This window comes from Heterodontus francisci, chromosome 3 (assembly GCF_036365525.1).
Source record: "Heterodontus francisci isolate sHetFra1 chromosome 3, sHetFra1.hap1, whole genome shotgun sequence".
NCBI lineage: Eukaryota > Metazoa > Chordata > Chondrichthyes > Heterodontiformes > Heterodontidae > Heterodontus > Heterodontus francisci.
Window position 1 is genome coordinate 132,841,857 of NC_090373.1, and position 19,272 is coordinate 132,861,128.

Sequence of the window (19,272 nt, forward strand, 5' to 3'; positions counted from 1 at the left end):
CAATTTTCTTAGCCCCTTGTTAATGGGGCTGATGAGACAGACTGTGTGACGATTCCAAGATTGGGACCCAGCTTCTCTCCCCAGAGAGGGGCAGCCTCCACCAGAATTATTGGTCTCCTCAGTGCCCCTAGTTGCACAGGCACTCACCCAGATTATTAAAATTTAGGAAACATCCCTCTGACCCCAGAAAAAATCTTTCCTCTGACCTCAGCAGCAAAGTATCTTGTACCTTGGTACCTATGTAAGGATACCTATGTGAGGCAACTTTTTTCTCTCAGAAAAAGGAGGAATCAAAATTTTACTTCGCTCCCTTTCTCTCAGATACAGACACACATACAACCTTCCCTATACATTTATTTTAGATTTTCCACAACAGATTTGCAAGGCTCTCTCACCTATTAAACAAGCCTTACAGCTAAAACATTAATATTCACCTATTTGGTTAATCTATGTATCTTCTTCTGCTGCTGACTGACCTGTGTTTTTGCAGAGGCTTCGTTTTTAGTTGGGTGACATTCTGCAAAATTCTTTCACAAGATGAGGCCAAAGAAGCAGATAGATGCTATTGTCATGTTGTTTTCAAATCCCTGCATTTTGCTCTGACAGGAGGCTGATGAGCTCCAGGTAGGAATCAAACATTCTGGGTCAGCGTTCCAGCTCTGGGGCACTGAAATATTGGCCAGAAGAAGTCGGTGAGGTGGGTGGGGGGTGAACCAATCTTGGGGACTGGTTGGCAGTGGGGGGGTGGGGGAGGTGCCGGGGGGTGGTCTTGGTGTGGCGGGGGTTTTGTGGAGCTTGAAGCAGCAGTTATACTCTTAAGATATCAATGACATCACTCTCACCTCTGAGTCAGAAGGTCGTGGGTTCAAGTTCCACTCCAGAGACTTGAGCACATAGTCTGGCTAACACTTCAGTGTAGTACTGAGGGAGTGCTGCATTGCCGGAATATTTCAGATAAAATGATAAACGTAGGTGCTATTTCCTGTTCTGGTGAATGTAAAATATTTCCTTGATGCTATTTGAAGGGCAGCAAATTTTACTGGTATCTTTGTAACTACAACCAGATAAATTGGACATTAGTTTAATGTGTAGTCGAAGAAATTTTGCAGATAGGCCACTGCATTTACCTACATAACAACATTACTGCACTTCAAAAGTAATTCATTGGATGAGAAACAGTTTGGGATGTTCCTATTTACACATGTTTTCAGTGCATTTTTTAGAAATAGGCGTTGCTAGCAAGACCAGCATTTATTGCCCATCCCTAGTTGCCCTTGAGGAGGTGGTGAAGGGCCTCCTTCTAGAACCGCTGCAGTCCATGAGGTGAAGGTACACCCATAGTACTGTTAGATAGAGTTCCAGCACATAGACCATAGGAATATGTACCTCTAAACTGTTTAAAAATATCATTCATTTGATATATTGACTCAATTCTTTCATGGAAATACACTTTAGACATTATGGACAAAAGTTTGCCACACAATAAATGGCGTGTGAACAACATTTGCTGTTATTAATATTCAGATCAGCCAGCAACTTATGGCAAGGCAGAGAAACCCCATGAATTGAGAATTACCACAAGTTGCTGGATGGCTTACACCACTCACCAGTAGCTTCACAAAAATGGCATCTCAAGTTGTTACATTTGCACGTTAATTGCCCATTAAGGTCATCCCAAAGTTAAGGCCATAATTATTAGCATAAGTACCCTTTCAACATGATAATTGTTATTGACTGTTTAGAAAGGTAACAATTAAAAGTGGCATCTCATTCATTCAGGTAATGAATTGTTGTTGGATACATTAAAAATGTCAAATTTTAAATTAGAATTTTTCTTTTTCTTAGTCTTTCATGGAATGTGGGCATTGCTGGGAAGGCCAGCATTTGTTGCCCATCCCTAATTACCCTTGGCAACTGAGTGGCTTGCTAGGCCATTCAAGAGGGCAGTTAAGAGGCAACAACATTGCTGTGGGTCTGGAGTCACATGTAGGCCAGACCAGATAAGGATGGCAGATTTCCTTCCCTAAAGGACATTAGTAAACCAGATGGGTTTTTACGACAATCATGGCACTATTACTGAGACTAGCTTTTAATTCCAGATATTTATTAATTGAACTCATTACTTAATTGAATTTAAATTCTACCCACTGCTGTGATGGGATTTGAACCCATGTCCCCAGGGCATTGGCCTGGTTTTCTTAATTTTCCTTTGGCCGGAATTTAATGTGGAGTTGGTGGCCCCGCCCACCAGCTGGAAAGCTAGGGCGAGCCCGCCTCTGCCGGCCCTGGAAACCAACCAGAGGGCCAGCAACTCTTCAGTCCCAGCAGCACTACTGGTGGTGGTGGCAACTGCTGGGACTGCACCCAGCAAATGGAGCCTTAATGGATGCTGGCCTCACAAAAGGTACGTGGGGGCAAACCTTGCCAGGGACAATCAGCTACGCCCCAGCGGGGTAGGTGGGGTGGGGGGGTAAACAATAGGGCATGGGAAGGTGTTTCAGTGGGGGCATCTCTTGCTGCTGGGAGAGGCATAGGGTGCCTGACCATGAGGCATCCCCCCCACTCCCTGCTCACAAGGAGGCCACCAGGTATTACTAGGCGGCCTTCTCAGGTGCTGAAGTGCCCATCTGCCACTGGTAACATCACAGTGGCAGCGAGAAGAGGCCCTTAAGTGGCCACCTCCTCCATGGCTGGTAAGATAGCAGTGGGGCAGGTAGGTGATGGGCAAGACACCCCCACCATCCTATACCATTTTATGCCCTCCCCCACCTCCTTGCCCACTCATGGGGGTGCGGGTGTAAAATCCCATCAATTGTCTCTTTTTTTCACCCTTTTAATCCAGTCTTTTCCTCTTTTTATTTCTTTTGTGTCTGATTTAACATTGAACTCACCCCTTTGAATTCACTCTTTTTCTCTGTTTATTTCTCAATCCTTAAATCTCATTGGTTGAGATACATGCTTGATCCCATTGTTCACCAAGGTTCCAGATGCCCTCTTGCCTTCACTATGCCATTATCAGCTGACACTTCAAACAACTTACAAGGAAAACAATTTTGAGCCGACGAGTGCAGGAAAATATCTAGTGACCTGGGAATGCCCACTCCAGAAAATTCAAGCCCATTATATTCAGCACACTGCATTTTCTTTTAAAGTAAAATGTGCCTCCAAGCCCAAAATGATGTCAATGCGGCCTCAACCCAGACCTTTGTAAGCTAGCTCCAAATTATTGAATTTGTTTGGATTTTAATGTATATTAACTTTCCTCTCGAATAAAAACAATCTAGTTATACTAATCATGTGAATTGGCAACTGACATGTGTCAATTAATTAATATCTTTTATGGGCTGTAGCAACAAACCAGAGAAATATCACCCTCATGTGCCATCTCTTCTGTTTACTTTTCTGCTAATCAAACCTGGAGACCAATATCGACCATTGCTAAAAATGGGGGAAGCTGGCTTGACAATTTTTGCCTTATCTGGAGATCTGGTAGAAATTCAAGACTCATGAAAAAAAGATCTCCAGTGGCCACTGGCCTCAGGAGGTCAGTTCAATTATGTTAATGAGCACCATTGGCTGTAGTTAACTGCCCCATTAATGTAAAAGCACCTGAAGATGATGCTGATCCATGTCTTCTTGCATAATTAAGAAGTTAGCCATCTGCTCTCTAATAAGGTGACTTGGCTGGCTTGTGACTCAGGACTGGAAGAAAATGTACCATGGGAGAGTCCAAAACCCAAAGAATTACAAAAATTGTAACGGAGGTCAAACAACAAAGAAAAACAGACAACAAGAATAAAACATGATCAAACTATGAGGTTTTCATTTTAAAATAGTTTCAAATTCAAAATACATTGGAATTTTAAGATTCTCCCAAATAAACACAATCAAGCTTTAAGTTCAAATTTCCAGCAGTTTTGATACTGTTTTATCCTTTATATTATGAATTTACTAAATAATAACCTGTTTTGGCCATGAAGAGGAGCTTCCACCGCTACTCTGATTCAAATGTTGTTTGTGTGTACTGCCACCTAGTGATAGATAACAGCATGGGGCTAATTCTGATAAAGCACCAATGGAGGAAACAACCCTCAGTAATGAACAAAAGATCTCCAGAAAAATTAGCCATCAGAACTTTCAGCACCGTTCAGTGAAGTATGCAAGGTTTCAGTGCCAATCAATCTGTACTTTTGAAAATGTTTTTGCAGGGAGAGAGTTGGTATGTGCTGCGCTTAGTGAGTTTACAGCAAAGGAGAAGTGTTTTACTCTCTCAGTGAAGAGCAGCATTAGATGTGGAGAATTAATAACAAGAGAAAAGTTCAAAACCGGAGGGAGGGAAAGGATTTTTTTTTTCCAAAGTATCACTAACCATTGAGGGACTGGTTTACACAGGTGAGTACAGTTGTCGAGGGATCAGATGCGATGTCACATTGAGTTCCACAGATAGTAACGGTGCTGCTTGAGGGAGAAAAACCAGTTCCTTGTATTGTCACTTGACCTCCGTCAAGACATCCTGCAACAAAACGTAGTTGGATAATTCGTTTTCAGGTCGTTGCTATAATTTAAGTTGAGTAAGAGGTCTGAATTCAATTATTATTTTTGAAAAACCTGATGGCTGATTTTAAATCTATCTGCCTGGCAGAAACTGGGCAGATGGGCAGTTAAAATCCACAAGGGTAGTTACCTAACCTTGAGCCACCGGGAAATGATCTCCAGGATTTTTATCACAGGCATCAAGAACACCTGCCCAAAGCAGGTTCCAAGTTGCATATTCCAGAGACTGCCCGCCAGGAACAGGTGCATTTGCGGGATCAAGTGCCGAACTGTAATGCATGAGTCCCTGCAGTCAAAGGTTTGGGGAAGAGGTCGGAGTGTGTACAATTGTGGCAAGGGAAGACCTAAGATTTCCTGCTGCTCTTGATCCTGGCTTCACAAGGTCATTAAAAAACATGCAAATGTACCTTCTGGCCCTGATCTGGTTCCCCACTGGAGAGGCCTGCCAGTAAACTCAATGCTGTTTCCAAAGCAGGCTAAGTCCTTTTTAGTATATGCATGTTGGGTCCTGATGATGCCGTTGGGACCTGACTGCAATTTTTACCAATAGGCCTGAGCAGCTGGGGAGCCCCTCCTATGGCCATGATGCCCGTGGAGGTGGTTAAAAGTAAATCTATTATTTATATATATAAATTTGATTGAGGGTAATATGTAGTACATTGAAGGATTGACTTCAATGGAGGAACAATTCTGCTCCTGTGCTTCCAATGTACATTGCCCGCACATATTACAGAACTGCGCACTGCCACCTCATGTTTTTCTGTCCATTAATTTTAATGGACTGCAAAAGTGGAATTTTTACCCCAAACTGCCTTTAAAACAATAAAAGTTGCAATGGTGCCACATTAATTCAGACCCCATCTCCTCCGTTCTGGTTCACTGCCTAAAGCAAAAGCAGGGTATAAAATGTGAAAAATATTTTTCTCTCTTGGCAAATCCCATTTGTGTCATGAAATGGAATTCACGCAGAGTTTTGCTCCGAGGCAGGTATTTATGACAGCCCTGGCCAAAGAGATCAGAACATACATTTCTTCAACTGCACTTGAAGCTGTGTTCTCCTTTCAGAATGATCTTGTGGATCGTTCCGGTCATAGAGGCTAATAAAGGTGCCCATCAGTGCCCAAAGCATGACCTGCTTAGCACCCAATGCACGGTATTGCATCTTAATGTGCGGTCAAAGACTTTCCAGCACTGAAAGCCTACATCTCTCCTGTCTTTTATTTCCATTGACTGCAAAGGAGGAGATGTAAAATAGGCTGCCGACTTGCTATTGTCTGTGTTACACTATTGTGCAACTTCAAGATCTATACCTGCTAGGCTCAATAGGAGCCAAAAAAAGATCCTAATTAAAGCAAAGTGCCACAATGAGAGGCAGACAGGGGTGTGGGAGAGTGTGGGGAAAATGCAGCAAGGCCAGGGAAATAGCCTGCTGCCATATCTCTCACAATAGCCAGCAAAATTGGCAGCCTGGTCTGCAGGCAGGGCTACATACAAACAGCAGGTCACTGGCAAGTAGTGGGAGGTCTTGTTGCTAATGGTGGAGGATACTCCTGAACCTACTATCCCACAAGGAACAGGAAAACTTCCCCCTCCAGGCCTCCTCTGGCCCAGGATCTGGCTCCCGGCAAGTTTTGTCAGACAGGGGAATCAACACTGATCCCCGCTCAGGCCTCGGGTTGATATTACAGATCGGGTCCTGATGGAGCAAATTTGCATATTTAAAGTAAGAAGCTACTTCCTTCCCGTGGATGTCTCGCTCAGCTATTCAAAAGAGTAGGTTAATATTGGGACACAGTGGGAAGGAAATGGGATAGGAGGGGGTAAGCTACTGCCGTTATTTTAACTGCATCCCCAGTCAGTTTCCGCCACATGGGGGCAGTTAAAATCAGGACTGCCTAGAGCCCATGAAATGCATTCTCGATGCAGAGATTCACCAGAATGATTCCAGGGATGGGGAATTTTCGTTACAAGCTTAGGTTGGAAAATCTGGGATTGTTCTCTGTAAAACAGAGGAGATCGAGGGGAGATTTAATAGAAATTATTACAGGCTTAAGATTATGACAGGCTTAGATAAATTAGACAAGGAAAAACTTCCCATTAACTAATGGTACAAGGACAAGGGGATACAGATTGAAAGATCTGGGCAAGAGCTGCAGGGGGAATATGAGGAAAAACTTTTTTACGCAGCGAGTGGTAATGACCTGGAACTCACTGCCCACGAGGGTGATGGAAGCGGAAACAATCAATGATTTCAAAAGGAAATTGGATGGGCACTTGAAGGAAATAGACTTGCAGGGGATCGAGAAGGGGAGTGAGACTGACTGAATAGCTCAGTGGAGAGCGGGCATGGACTCTTTGGGCTGAATGGTCTCCTTCTGTGCTGTAAATGATTCTATGGGCCAGATCTCATTCTCCTCCTGACATCGGGTTTTGTGGGGACGTGGGGGGGTGGGGGGGGGGGGGAGAATCAGAGCATCAGCAGCCGCCACGGAATTCAAGGCCGGGATTGCCAGTTCCAATCTTCCCGGAGGTGGCAGCACCTCCGCCGCTCTGCGACGGGACCCTACTTTAAATATGCTAAGTACCTCTTTGCATCCATTTAAGTGTAATTCACCACAATCTTAACAGACAGTCCCAATCTTGAGCTCGATGTGCGGCACACAAGCACCTTCACTTTCCCGTCCATGAGAAGCTAGCACCACCGAGGCAGGGATAGGATCAACTCTGCATTGTGTGTATGGATAAGGGGGGAAGGGGGCAACTCTGCATTTGGACACACTGTTAGCAGGGCTGGCAGCCTTTTAAAGATAGCACCAGCATCTGCTCCTGCATCAGGTAACGCCGTTCACACTGTCTCCAATGCTGCCCCGCCACGTGACTGGTGGGCGTGGCCGCCGTCATTATGGTAAAAGGCCGCCCGCCACATAATCGCGACGGTGCGTCCGCATGGGTCATGTGTGGGTCGGCCGCCATGTTCCGCACCACCACCACTCCCAGGACTACGAAATCCAGCCCTATAACTCTATAAGAGGTGCTGTCTTTTTTTTTGAATTATTCTCTGCTTCTTTGTGGTGTGGTTGTTCAGCTGTTTTTTTTAAACTTTGCTATTTAGCTATTTTGCCAGAAATAAGCATACTGTGATCGTCTTAAAGTTACATTTCATTGGCTAATTCTCCCTTCTTCCCTTTAGATTTTGTACTGCCTATGTGCAATTTGGGGAAGAGGAGATGGATTAGAGGATCAATTCTGATGAAAGGTCATTAACATTAATTCCATTTCTCTCTCTAAGATGTTGCCAGACCTGCTGAGCATTTCCAGCATTTTCTGTTTTTATTTCAAATTTCCAGCATCTACTGTATTTTGCTTTTAAGATTAGAGGTGGTTCGACAGTGAGATTCATTTGCACCTTATACGAACTCAATTAGTACCTATCCTTATGCCATCACCCATGTTTAGAGGGCCAGACAATCATACCAGGATTTGTTCAAACCTACCTGGGTGTGGAGATTATTACTGGAATTTAACAGTGAGGAAGTGGGCCCCACCCACCAGCTGGAAAGCCAGGGGCAAGCCCGCCTCTGCTGAGCCTGAAAGCCACGTTGCTATTTTGCGTGGCTGAGGCCCTTGATTGGCTTCGGTCAGGGCTTCTGCCCCTCTAAGGCAGGAAGTCCCGTCTCCAAGAGCTGCCGGCCAATCTGAGGGTCGGCAGCTCATCAGTCCCAGCAGCACCAACGGGAGTGGTGGCCAATGCTGGCACTGCACCCAGAAAGAAGAGGACAATGGAGACCAGCCTCGAAAGAGGTAAGTGGGGGTCGGGCCTTGCTGGGTACAATCGGCTAGGCTCCAGTGAGGGCGGGTCAGGTTGGAGTCTAGGACAGGGAGTTGTTTTAGCAGGGGCAACCATGCTGCTGGCAGGGGGCCATACGTGGGGCACAGAGTGCCCAATCAGGGGGCCCCCCTCTCAGCCTGCAAGGAGGCCGCCATGTATTGCCAGTCCACTGCTGGTAAAATAACAACAACAGCAGGAAGAGGCCAGCAGGTGCCATTAATTGGCCACTCAAAGGCCTCAATTGGCCTAAGGGTGGGCAGGCCCTTGCCACCGCCTCCACTGCTAGTAAAATAAGAGGCGGGGGTAGGCGACAGGAATGTCACCCACTGCCTCCCACTCTATTTTACACCACCCCCGTCTCCTAGCCCACTCCCGGGGCTGGGGGGGTGCCATTACATTGCGACCTGTAATTCTCAAAGGAGCTCATCACAGGACTAGATAATCTTGCAACCAAATCTGAGAACAACCTCCAGGACAGGAAAGGTTCTGTCAGTGGTTGTGAAGGTAATGACTGCATCTAACTTTGACACAGCTGTTACGATCAGGTGAGGAGGGTCACAAGGCTCCCCTCTTGTCCTTCTCCTTGCTTGAGTACAACAGGGTTTATTCTTTTTTTTAAACAGTGGATGTGCTTACCAATTCATTGAGTGTTTTACCTGCTATCTTTGTTGTGATCATAAAAGAGCCAATCAGACAGGTTTTCTCAGTTCAGCCAAGAAAGAGGTGAGTTGTCTATAATTAAGAAAACTAAACCCGATCTAAATAAACAATAAAACTATGCTACACTGACACACGCACACAAGATCACGCACTCAAATCGAGTACAGAGTGATAATAAATGGTTTGGATTAGATTCCAGAACAAGTGAAAAATAATATACAGTCTGTTGGGTCGGATAATTCCATTGTCTTCCAGCTGAAGTTATGACCTTGAAGTCTTTGGCTGGTGGAAGTGCACTTTGTGGCTGGCCCACCTGGTTTAGATTTTTCTTGGAGACAGAGTTATAGGTGGCTTTCCTCCCCAGGATCTCTGTCTGTAACAATGGTAGACTTGGGGGTTCCACAGTCGCAGACAGATTTCAAACTTGTAATGTTTTCTGGACAGAGTAAGAGAGAGAGAGATACACCACCCCACTGGGGTCTTGTTTGGTTAACACTCAAAGCTTGTCTGTTTCAAAGTCTCAGGAGATTGTCCTTTTTCAAAAGACTGTTAGTTTTTCCATAAATTGAGGGGGAGGGAGGGTCACATGATTGCCCAGTGTCCTCATTTGTAAGTTAATTAAATTCAGGTCCATGTACTTTCAGTCTATCTCTTGAATACCATTGTTTCAATGTTCACCCCCTGGAGGTATGACTCCACTGTTAATGTTTCAATATGGCTTTGAATGTTTTGCCATTAGAAGTGAAGTTGTGAGCTGTTTCCAAATTCATGAATGCAATCTCATTGGACATGCATTTCCAATTCAATGTCCTGAAATGTGAGGTACTTCAATGCAAATTGTGGTGGCTATCTTGGTTGCCAGAGTTTTAAAAGTTAATTGTAGGATCCCAGCTCCTTTTTAAAAGTTTAATGTAGGTTTCCAACCAAAGAATTAAAAATCCTCATTTGGTGTAGTATGTTTCCTTCATACCTCCACACCATGTGGAGTGAAATGTGATGACAGGAACATTTCATTACTAGGTTGTAGGAAAAAAATCACATTCATTCTCAAACACTCACTTTTCAAACTTACACTGCCATAGCTCGGCTCTTGTTTATTTTTTGGGGGAGTTTTGTCATCATCCTTCCTTTGGATGAGGTACCATTTAAAAAATGTATTTCTTTTGGGTAATGTGTTGTCAAATGTAATTAGAGTTTCTCTAGCATCAACCTGTAATACTCAAGAAATATTCATCTCAATAAACATGTGGTTGTTGGTGAAGCTTGTGGTATGGAAATTTCTGTTACTGCTGGTGGCAAGGTTTTGTATCTGTACACGCTTTAACCCTTTAACTGCTGTTTCCACAACACATGACCATTCAGGTTCCGGCATTTTGATAATTCTTTTCTCTATAGTGAAAGTGGATGATAAATTGTGTTTTAGCCCTGTGAGGTGTTTGAGATTGTTCTTGCTGAGTTCTGAATCTAAATTGTTGGGTTTGATTAGCTTTGGATTTGGGTCCTGATCATTGGATTCCTCAGTGGGTAGATCTCCACTGATCTCGCTATTTGTTCTCTGGTGATTTATATAAGTGCTGATTACTTTAGGGCATTTTTCCTTCTCTTTTCCCTTTACTTTAAGGAGGTTTTTTTTCTAATCTGCTCTATGTCCTCTGGGACACTACTGCTTTCAGGTATCTGTCGCACTTTCACTGCACTCCCCTGAGGCACTTGAATGAGGTGAAACATCTCCCTCGCGTTTGGCTTGCCCTTTTGGGAACTTTCCTTGTCCTTGCAGATTTCTGTAAATGCTGTGAGCAGCCTTGGTAGGGCTCCTCTTTGTTCTGCATTTAAATAGGAGAGTGGGGTGTCTAATTTTTCTAACATTTTAGTGTTGGCTAATTGGACAGTCTCTCTCCCTGCCCTCCTCTAACATGGAAGGCTCATCCTGGCCAAAAAGTCAGGGGTGAGCCAGCCCGGGATTTTTAATTCCCCATGCCCTTAATTGGACCTGGGCGGGACTTCCACTTCCTTCAGGCAGGAAGTCCCACCTCCAAGAGCTGCTGCCCAATCATTGGAAGAGCAACTCATAGTCCCAGCAGTGCCACCGGGAGTGGTGGCCACTGCTGCGACTGCACCCAGAATCGACAACAAGAGCAACACCAGCCCCAGAAGAAAGATAAGTTTTGGGGCCTCACCGGGGACAATCGGCCAGGCCATGGCGAGGCAAAGGGGGAGGGAACAGTTGGGAGGAGGGGGTCTTTATTTTAGTGGGGGCAGTTGGGGCTTCAGGGGTGGCCCTCTGGGGGGCATAGGGTGCCCAGTCAGGAGAGCCCCCCCACAGCCCGCTAGGAGGCTGCCAGGTTTTACCAGGTTAATCGGCCATTTAAGGGCCTTGATTGGCCAGGGCCAGGCGGGCTGTTTCTTGCCTCCGCCAGCTCTGCTGAAATTGCAGCAGGGTGGGAAGACATCGGGGCGCCCCCCCAATACCACCCAGCCGCCCCCCACCCAGCCTCCCACTCAATTTTAGATCCCCCACACCCCCCGCCACCAGCCCAGTCCTTGTGGGGGCATAAAATTCAGGCCTTTGGGTGAGTCCCTGATGGCAAACAGGAGAAATCCCAGCCCTTTGTCCCGGGCATGGAGGTACTCATAGCAGTATGCCCTGATTATTGTCTTTAGGATCTGGTGGTACCATCTCAAAGCCCCTTGTGACTATGGGTGGTAGGCTGAGGACTTTAGCTGGGTTATCCATGACTTTTTGAAAGATCCCAGACATGAAGTTCATGCACTGATCCGACTGGATCTCGGCAGGCAGCCCATATCAGGTGAAGAATTGGGTTAGCCCATCCACCACTACTATGGCAGAAATTGTTCTTACGGCAATGGGTCTGGGAATCAGGTAGCCACATCCATAGTGGTGAGAAGATACTACCCCCTTTTGTTTTCAGCAGGGGTCCCATACAATCCACCAACACTGTGCTGAAGGGTTCCCCAAAAGCTGGTATGGGAATTAGGGGTGCAGGTTTTATTGCAGTTTGGAGCTTCTCCACAACTTCTCCACAGTTTTATAGAACTCCACCACCCCTCTGTGGAGTTTTGGCCAGTCAAAATGCTGTCTTATGCACACTTGGGTTTTTCGTATTATGACATATCCAGCCATTGGAAGTCCGTGGGCTCTTCTTAGTATTTCCTTGGTGGTATCACTATCTGGTGAACCACTGTCCAGTCTTCATCCGCAGGTCTGTGACGAGGTCTCCACTTCCTCATCAGCACCTCATTCTTTAAATAGTAGCGCTCTGGGACTCCCTCTGCTTCAGCTTCAGTTTGGGCAGTCTGTGCTCACCTTTTAATACTGGGTCAGCTTGCTGAGCCTCGACTAAGGAAGATCTGTTTAACCCATCCTATAGGTCCTCTAACTTCCCAAAGAAGGTTTCAGAAAACCAGACAGCAGAGTCATCTGTCTGCAGCACCAGTTCAGCTTCCTCTGATGGAGCTTGTTTGGCCATGGATCAGGTCACCACACAGTCAGGGAGACACTGCTCTGTCTCCCTGACCTCTTTCAGTCCCTCTAAGACTACTGGGGAAGCTACCACCGTCACCCCCACCAGATCATTACCCTGCAGTAGATCAACCCTGTCCACAAGTAAACTAAGGACAATCTCCATGGTTACCGGTCCCGAAACAAGGTCGCACTCCAGGTGCACCCGGAGTAAAGGTATGGGCATATACTTTCCTCCGATACTGTTTACTAGCACTCTAACATTCAATGCACTCTCTGTGAGAGAAGGGATTGGGTGGCCCCTGTATCCCTAAGTATGACTATGGGCTTACTCACCTCACTCAAGGGGTATTGGGTCACTTTTCCTTGGGATACAAAATCCTGGTAACTTTCAGGGATTTTGTTAAGTTTTCCTGTACTCGCAGCGGTAGGTTTACTGGGTCTTACTGCCACAGTTAAAACCACAGCCTTGTCTGGTGTAATTTCCATCAGGGCCCCTTTTCCTGCACTGGTCTAGTTAATCCTACAGGTTTTCTCCATAACTTCCAGCAGTCAGCTGGAAGGTGACATGCCTTCTTACAATGCAAACAAACAGGTTTTTGAGCGTCGCTCTCATCACCATCCTTTTTGGCCTCAGTAGGGTCCACTGTGTGTCCAGCTTTCCCTTCTCGCCCATAGCTGTTAAGGCTCTTATCACCCTCCCACTTTTTATTCTTTTTAGGTTTTTGGGGGTAACTAGGGAAGGGTTTCCCTTGGGATAGGGGCTTGTGGAGAATCATAAATTCATCAGCCAGGATTGTGGCCTGCCTGGCTCTAGGAACCTTTTGTTCCTCTATGTAAGTTTTAATGAGAAGTTTTTGAACTCCTCGAGAAGGATCACCTCTCTGAGGTTTTCATATGTGGGCTGCATCTTGACTGCCTGTATCCGCTGGTCAAATGCAAGCTTCTTAACTCTTTCAAACTCAAGATAAGTTTGTTCAGGCTGTCTTCAGAGGGCTTGGAATTTTTGGTGGTCCGCCTCCGGTACCAGCTCATATGCACCCAGAATAGCATTTTTAGTCATCTCATAGTCTGATGAACTCTCATCTGGCAAAAGTGAATGCACTTCATGGGCTTTTCCTGTTAGTTTGCTTTGCAATAACAGTGTCCAGCTGTCTTCCGGCCACATTAGCTGGTTTGCAAATTTTTCAAAAGAGACGAAAAATGCTTCCACATCCCCCTCATTAAACTTTGGTATAAACTGAGAGAACTTTAAGAGCTCAGCACCCGGTCCTGAGCTAGGGGTTGCTCTCTCACTAGCCGTGCCTTCACTGGGTGTATTGAGTGTTCCCCTAGTTAGTTTGAGCTGCCTTAATTCCCTTTCCTGCTTCTCCTTCCAGAAAGCTCTTTCTTCTTCCTTTTTTTGACACTCTCTCGCTACTCTTTCTCTCTCGGGAATTCTAATTCTAGTCTTCTCTAGAACTCTTAGCTAATGTTACCCTGTCTCTTTCTGACTCTAAACCTGTTTCTGATTTTTCAGATTCAAGAGAAAAAAGGTTAGCCACATGTTTCAGGATTTTGTGTTTCCTAGCTTTTGGACTGATAATAATCCCTAAATGCCCAGCTACATTCCTCAACTCTTCAATAGAGTTGTCCCAAGTTACTTCACTCTGGTTTAGGAAGGTACTGGCCTCAAATTTGGACATGTTAGTACTCTTGCAGCGAAAACCACAAGAAAACCTGTATTGATTTTTTTTTAATTTTTCATAGGGATCAATTTGGTTTCCCACTTCCAGTTTCTCATTTGTCTTCAGTTTTGACCCCGGATGAGCCCCTAGATTTCTGTTACGATCAGGTGAGGAGGGGTCACAAGTCTCCCCTCTTGTCATTCTCCTTTCTTGACAGCAACAGGGTTTATTCCTTTTTAAAACAGTGGATATGCTTACCAATTCAGTGAGTGTTTTACCTTCTATCTTTGTTGTGATCATAAAAGAAACAATCTGACAGGTTTTCTTTGTTTAAGCAAGAAAGAGGTGAGTTTATTGTACTTAAAAAGAAACTAAACCTGATCTAAATACAACAATAAAACTACGCGACACTTTCACTGACACATGCACACGAGAATCACACACACCAAATAGAGTACAGAGTGATAAGAAGTAGTTTGTTTTGGATTGGAGTCCAGAACAAGTAAAAATAATATACAGTCTGTGGGGTCAGGTAATTCCATTGTCTTCCGACTGAAGTGTGATCTTGAAGTCTTCGGCTGCTTTAAGTACACTTTGTGGCTGGCCCACCTGGTTTAGATTTTTCTTGCAGACAGATTTGTAGGTGGCTTTCCTCCCCAGGATCTCTGTCTGTAGCACTGGTCGACTTGGGGATCCCACAGTCACCGACAGGTTTCAAATCTACAATGTTTTCTGGACAGAGAGAGATACACTGCCCCACTGGGGTCTGGTCTGGTTAGCACTAAAAGCTTGCCTGTTTCAAAGTCTCAGGAGCTTGTTCCTTTTCAAAAGACTATTAGTTTTTCCACAGATTGGGGTCACATGATTGTCCAGTGTCCTCATTTGCAAGTTAAGTAGATTCAAGTCTAGGTATTTTCAATCTCTCTTGGGTCTCGTTGTTTCAATGTTCACCCCCTGGAGATATGACTCCACTGCTAATGTTCCAAGATGGCTTTGAACATTTTGCCATTAGAAGTGAAGCTGTTAGTTGTTTCCCAATTCATGAGACATTGTCCTGGATGCAGTTGACACGGCAGATTAATTTCAGGCAAGTATGGGAGAGGTCTACTACAACTCCCAAACTCTAATGCACACTTGCACCTTGCAGATTGCTGATGCCTTTTTCACAAGTTCCAGTGAGTTTATTAGTTTTCATTTGGAAAATAGCCAGCATCCTGAAAGTACTCTCCACTTCTACCAATGTGGCTGGATTTTCTAGAGCAGCATTGACTGAACTTGTGTAGCCATATAGACTCCTACCTCATTTCATTCTTCAGCAGAATGAAGTACCACTGAGCAATTGTGCAGCTGGTTTGAAACCACAAGAACCAAATTATGCACCGGTGAAATTCATTAATATGCTACATCACCTACGTCTGTACTTCTATGGAAATGTCCTTTATTGCCACCAAATATTGACACCCTTTACTCTACAGCAGAACATCCAATTCATGATTGCTGAATAAAATCATTCTCTGCCTAATCATTTTAGCATCCAACACCAAAAACATATCTAAAAGGCAGTCAACTACCCTCAAGAGTTATTGGTGCAGGGAATTCTATGTCCTGCCTCAATACACCTCCAATGCTGGGATCACCATCAAATAATTTAAGTGAGCTGACCTCACATTATCAGACAAAATCATGCTCCCACTGCCTGATTTTAATGGTGATGTTCATTTGTTTTATTATAAATATTGCAATTAGGGAATATATTAATATTCATCCACTATTATTGCCAACAGTAATTTTCAGTCTCATGGATTTTAAGTTTTATAAATCCAAAATGTTTGAAATGCAAAGTAGATTGATCAGTGGCTATAAGAGGTCAATGTTTTGGTGCGGCCTTCCTTCAGAACTCAATTCTAAAAGGCTTTATTTCAATTATATTGACATGCTCACTTGAAATTACCTCAAAGCAAACATTCTTTATTTAAAACAGTTAAGTCACATCTTGAATCCAGATAATTCCCTCCTGTCTTTGGATTCCTGCAGGGTCTAGATCAGGCCAAGTACAATAGACTGTTTCATCTTATGAATGAATTAGTTGAAATTATTGTAGGAGCATGTTGTGAAAAGTTTCAGTTCACAAATTAAATCTGTTCAGCCGAATGGCCTATTTCTGTGTTGTACATATTATGTAATACTATGAAATGATTTATACAGAGTTAAATTCCCGATAAAGGGAACTGAACTGAAAATTTGTATTAAGGTCCTGGAACCGCTTTCATTTTATAAAAAAAAATCTTCTGACTCCCTATGATCTCAGATAAGAGATCAACCATTCATATAATAAAAATGGCATGTATACAGTGCATATTTAATTTATCAACATTTCTTAGAAAGTATTGCTATGAAAACGGGCTATGTCGAGTGATGATATTTTAAATTTTCCGGCTGGAAACCTAATTTAAATTTTGACAAAAAGAAACAGATAAAAAGTGACTCTATACTAGCAGCTAAAGATGGCCACCCTGAATTGCATCACTGTACTCCATATTACAATGCATTGAGGTGGAGACGGATTGCCTGCACAGACCCATCAAGAACAATGATCTGGAGAATCTGAGTGAACTACCTATCCTGTTCCCATTAGCAAGACATTAAGGTATTAAACTGGTGGAGATGAGCCACTCAAACCTGATCACTTGAACAATGACACCCTGGTTGAGAGAAGGGAATTCCCAGACATGGATTAAGTTTCAAGAGGAAACACTGGTAACCACCATGCTTGAATCACTGGGTGATGGTCATGTGACAGGACCACAAACTGTGTGCTTAAGCTGGTGTTTTCTCTGCAGCAACCAGACAAGCAGCTAGACACTGACAAGAGAAGACCCAAGTGGGGTCCCTCCTTCCTCTCCCTCTCTCTAATACACCTTGCAAGCTTCAAACCCTGCCTGCTGACTGTGACCACCTATCTCTGCTGCAGACAGAGACTCCTTGAAGGAAATCAGCCACATTGCTGTGTTCAGGAGACCCACCAAATCAGCCGTCCACATCTTCAAACCGGAAGCCTCAAGACCACCAAAGGAAAGTTGCATGACCACCAAATTCAGCCTGAAGCTAGTCGAGTCACCAACCTCCACAGACTGTATACCTCTTTTATTTCTCTAGACTGTAATTCGACCAATCTATCCTTCCCCATTCTGTAACCTATTTGTGTGTGTGTGTGAGAGAGAATTTCGAGTGTATGTGTGTGTGTGTGTGTGTGTGTATGTGTGTGAAAGTTGGAGTATAGTTTATTATTTTACTGTGATTGGTTTAAGTACAATAAAGATAATCTCTTTCTTTGTTAAACTCAGGAAAACCTGTCCAACTAGTTATTTTTATGATCTCAGTGCGTAAGCATTTAAACACTTACTGAATTGGCAAATATACCCACTTCAAAAAGAAATAAACCTGTTGTGGTCAAACAAAGAGAGGAAAAAGAGGGGAGCCTTTTGACACCTCTTCACCTGATCGTAACAAAAATTTAGGGGCTTATATGGGATCTGAATCCAAAGACAAATGAGAAATTGAAAGCGGGAAACCAAATTGATCCCTAGCAATAATTTCTAAAACGTCAATATAGGTTTTCTTGTGGTTTTAAGTGCTAGAGCACTAAAATGTCCACGTTCAAGGCCACTACCTTCTTAGAACAGAGTGAAGTATGTTATGATCAGGTGTGGAGGGGTCAAAGGCTCCCTTCTCGTCCCTGTCCTTGTTTGACCACAACAGGGTTTATTTCTTTTAAACAGTGGATATGCTTACCAATGCAGTGAATGTTTAACCCTTTATGCACTATCATAAAAGAACCAATTGGCCAGGTTCTCTTGGGTTTAAACAAGAAAGAGGTTAGTTTATTGTACTTAAAACCAAAACCCAATCTAAGTAAAATAATAAACTATGTTCCAACTTACACACACGAGAATCACACACACACAAATAGGTTACAAAGTGGAGAAGAATAGATTGGATGGTTGAGAGTCTGGAACAATAAAAAAGAATATACAGTCAGTAGAGGCCGGCAATTCAGTGGTCTTCCGGCTGAAGTCGTGGTCCTGAAGTTTCTGGATGGTAGAAGTGGCCACCTTGTTCAGGGTTTTCTTGGAGACAGTGATGTAGATGGCTTTCTCCCTGGAGTCTCTGTCTCTGGCAATGATGGACTTGGATATTTTGCAGCCAGTAAGCAGGGTTCAAACTTGCCAGGTCACCTGGAGAGAGAGAGAGAGAGAGAGGGAGACCCCCACTTGGATCCTTCACTGGTCAAATTCTGGTGCTTGTCTGTCTATAGAGAGAAGGGGCAACTAGTTTCATACAGATGGAGAGTTTGTCACATGATGGCCTAGCGTATTCTCACATTTGCAAATTAATTGGATCATGTCTAAGAATTCCAACCTTTCAGGGTCCCATTGTTCCAGGATTACCCTTTGAGTGGCTCGTCTCCACCAGTGTTAATGTTCTAAGATTGCCTTGTATGACTTCTTAATGAAGGCAGGACCAGGCAATCCATTCAAAATTCTCACCATTGTTCTGGATGAGGACTAACCAGACATTCGACTCCACCTTGATACCTTGGAAGGTAAGGTATTTCGATGGAAATTGTGCTGGACATTTTAGCTGCTAGCAGTGATCCTTCATCAGTTCTTTGCTTCCTTTTTTTTTAAGTTTAATTCAGGGTTCCAACTGATAGATTAAAAAAAAAATCGTCATTCAGCATAGCACTTGTTCATGACAAGAACTTGGGCAGTTTAAAAGCCCTATCTGTTGAACAGTTAAGGAGTATAGCTGGGCATTTAGAGATAAATATCCATCCTAAAGCTAGGAAACACGAATCCTAAAACTTGTGGCCAACTATTTTGAAATTGAAATTGAAGAACCGGAGACAGGCAGAAATTTGAATCAGACAGAATAGCATTAGCAAGATACAGTTGGAACAGAGGTGGCTAGAGCTAGAATTCCAAGAAAAAGAAAAGAAAAGGGAGAGAATGGAACAGAAGGAAGAAAGAGAGAAAGAATTCCAGGAAAGAGAGAAAGAAAGCTTTCCAGAAGGAGAGGCA

The 19,272-nt window shown here is 44.0% G+C and overlaps 1 protein-coding gene across 11 annotated transcripts in view; it reads right to left on the bottom strand.

The window, feature by feature from the left end:
* Positions 1-19,272, bottom strand: part of LOC137360749 (fibrocystin-like) — a 604,145-nt gene that overhangs the window by 431,568 nt on the left and 153,305 nt on the right. For 10 of the 11 annotated variants that reach the window (XM_068026018.1, XM_068026015.1, XM_068026020.1 and 7 more), the window contains one exon: positions 4,370-4,513. The exons of the other annotated variant lie outside the window; for it this stretch is intronic. In XM_068026018.1, coding sequence (XP_067882119.1) covers positions 4,370-4,513 — 144 coding nt within the window. The remainder of the gene's footprint in view (positions 1-4,369; positions 4,514-19,272) is intronic. 11 annotated transcript variants of the gene reach the window in all.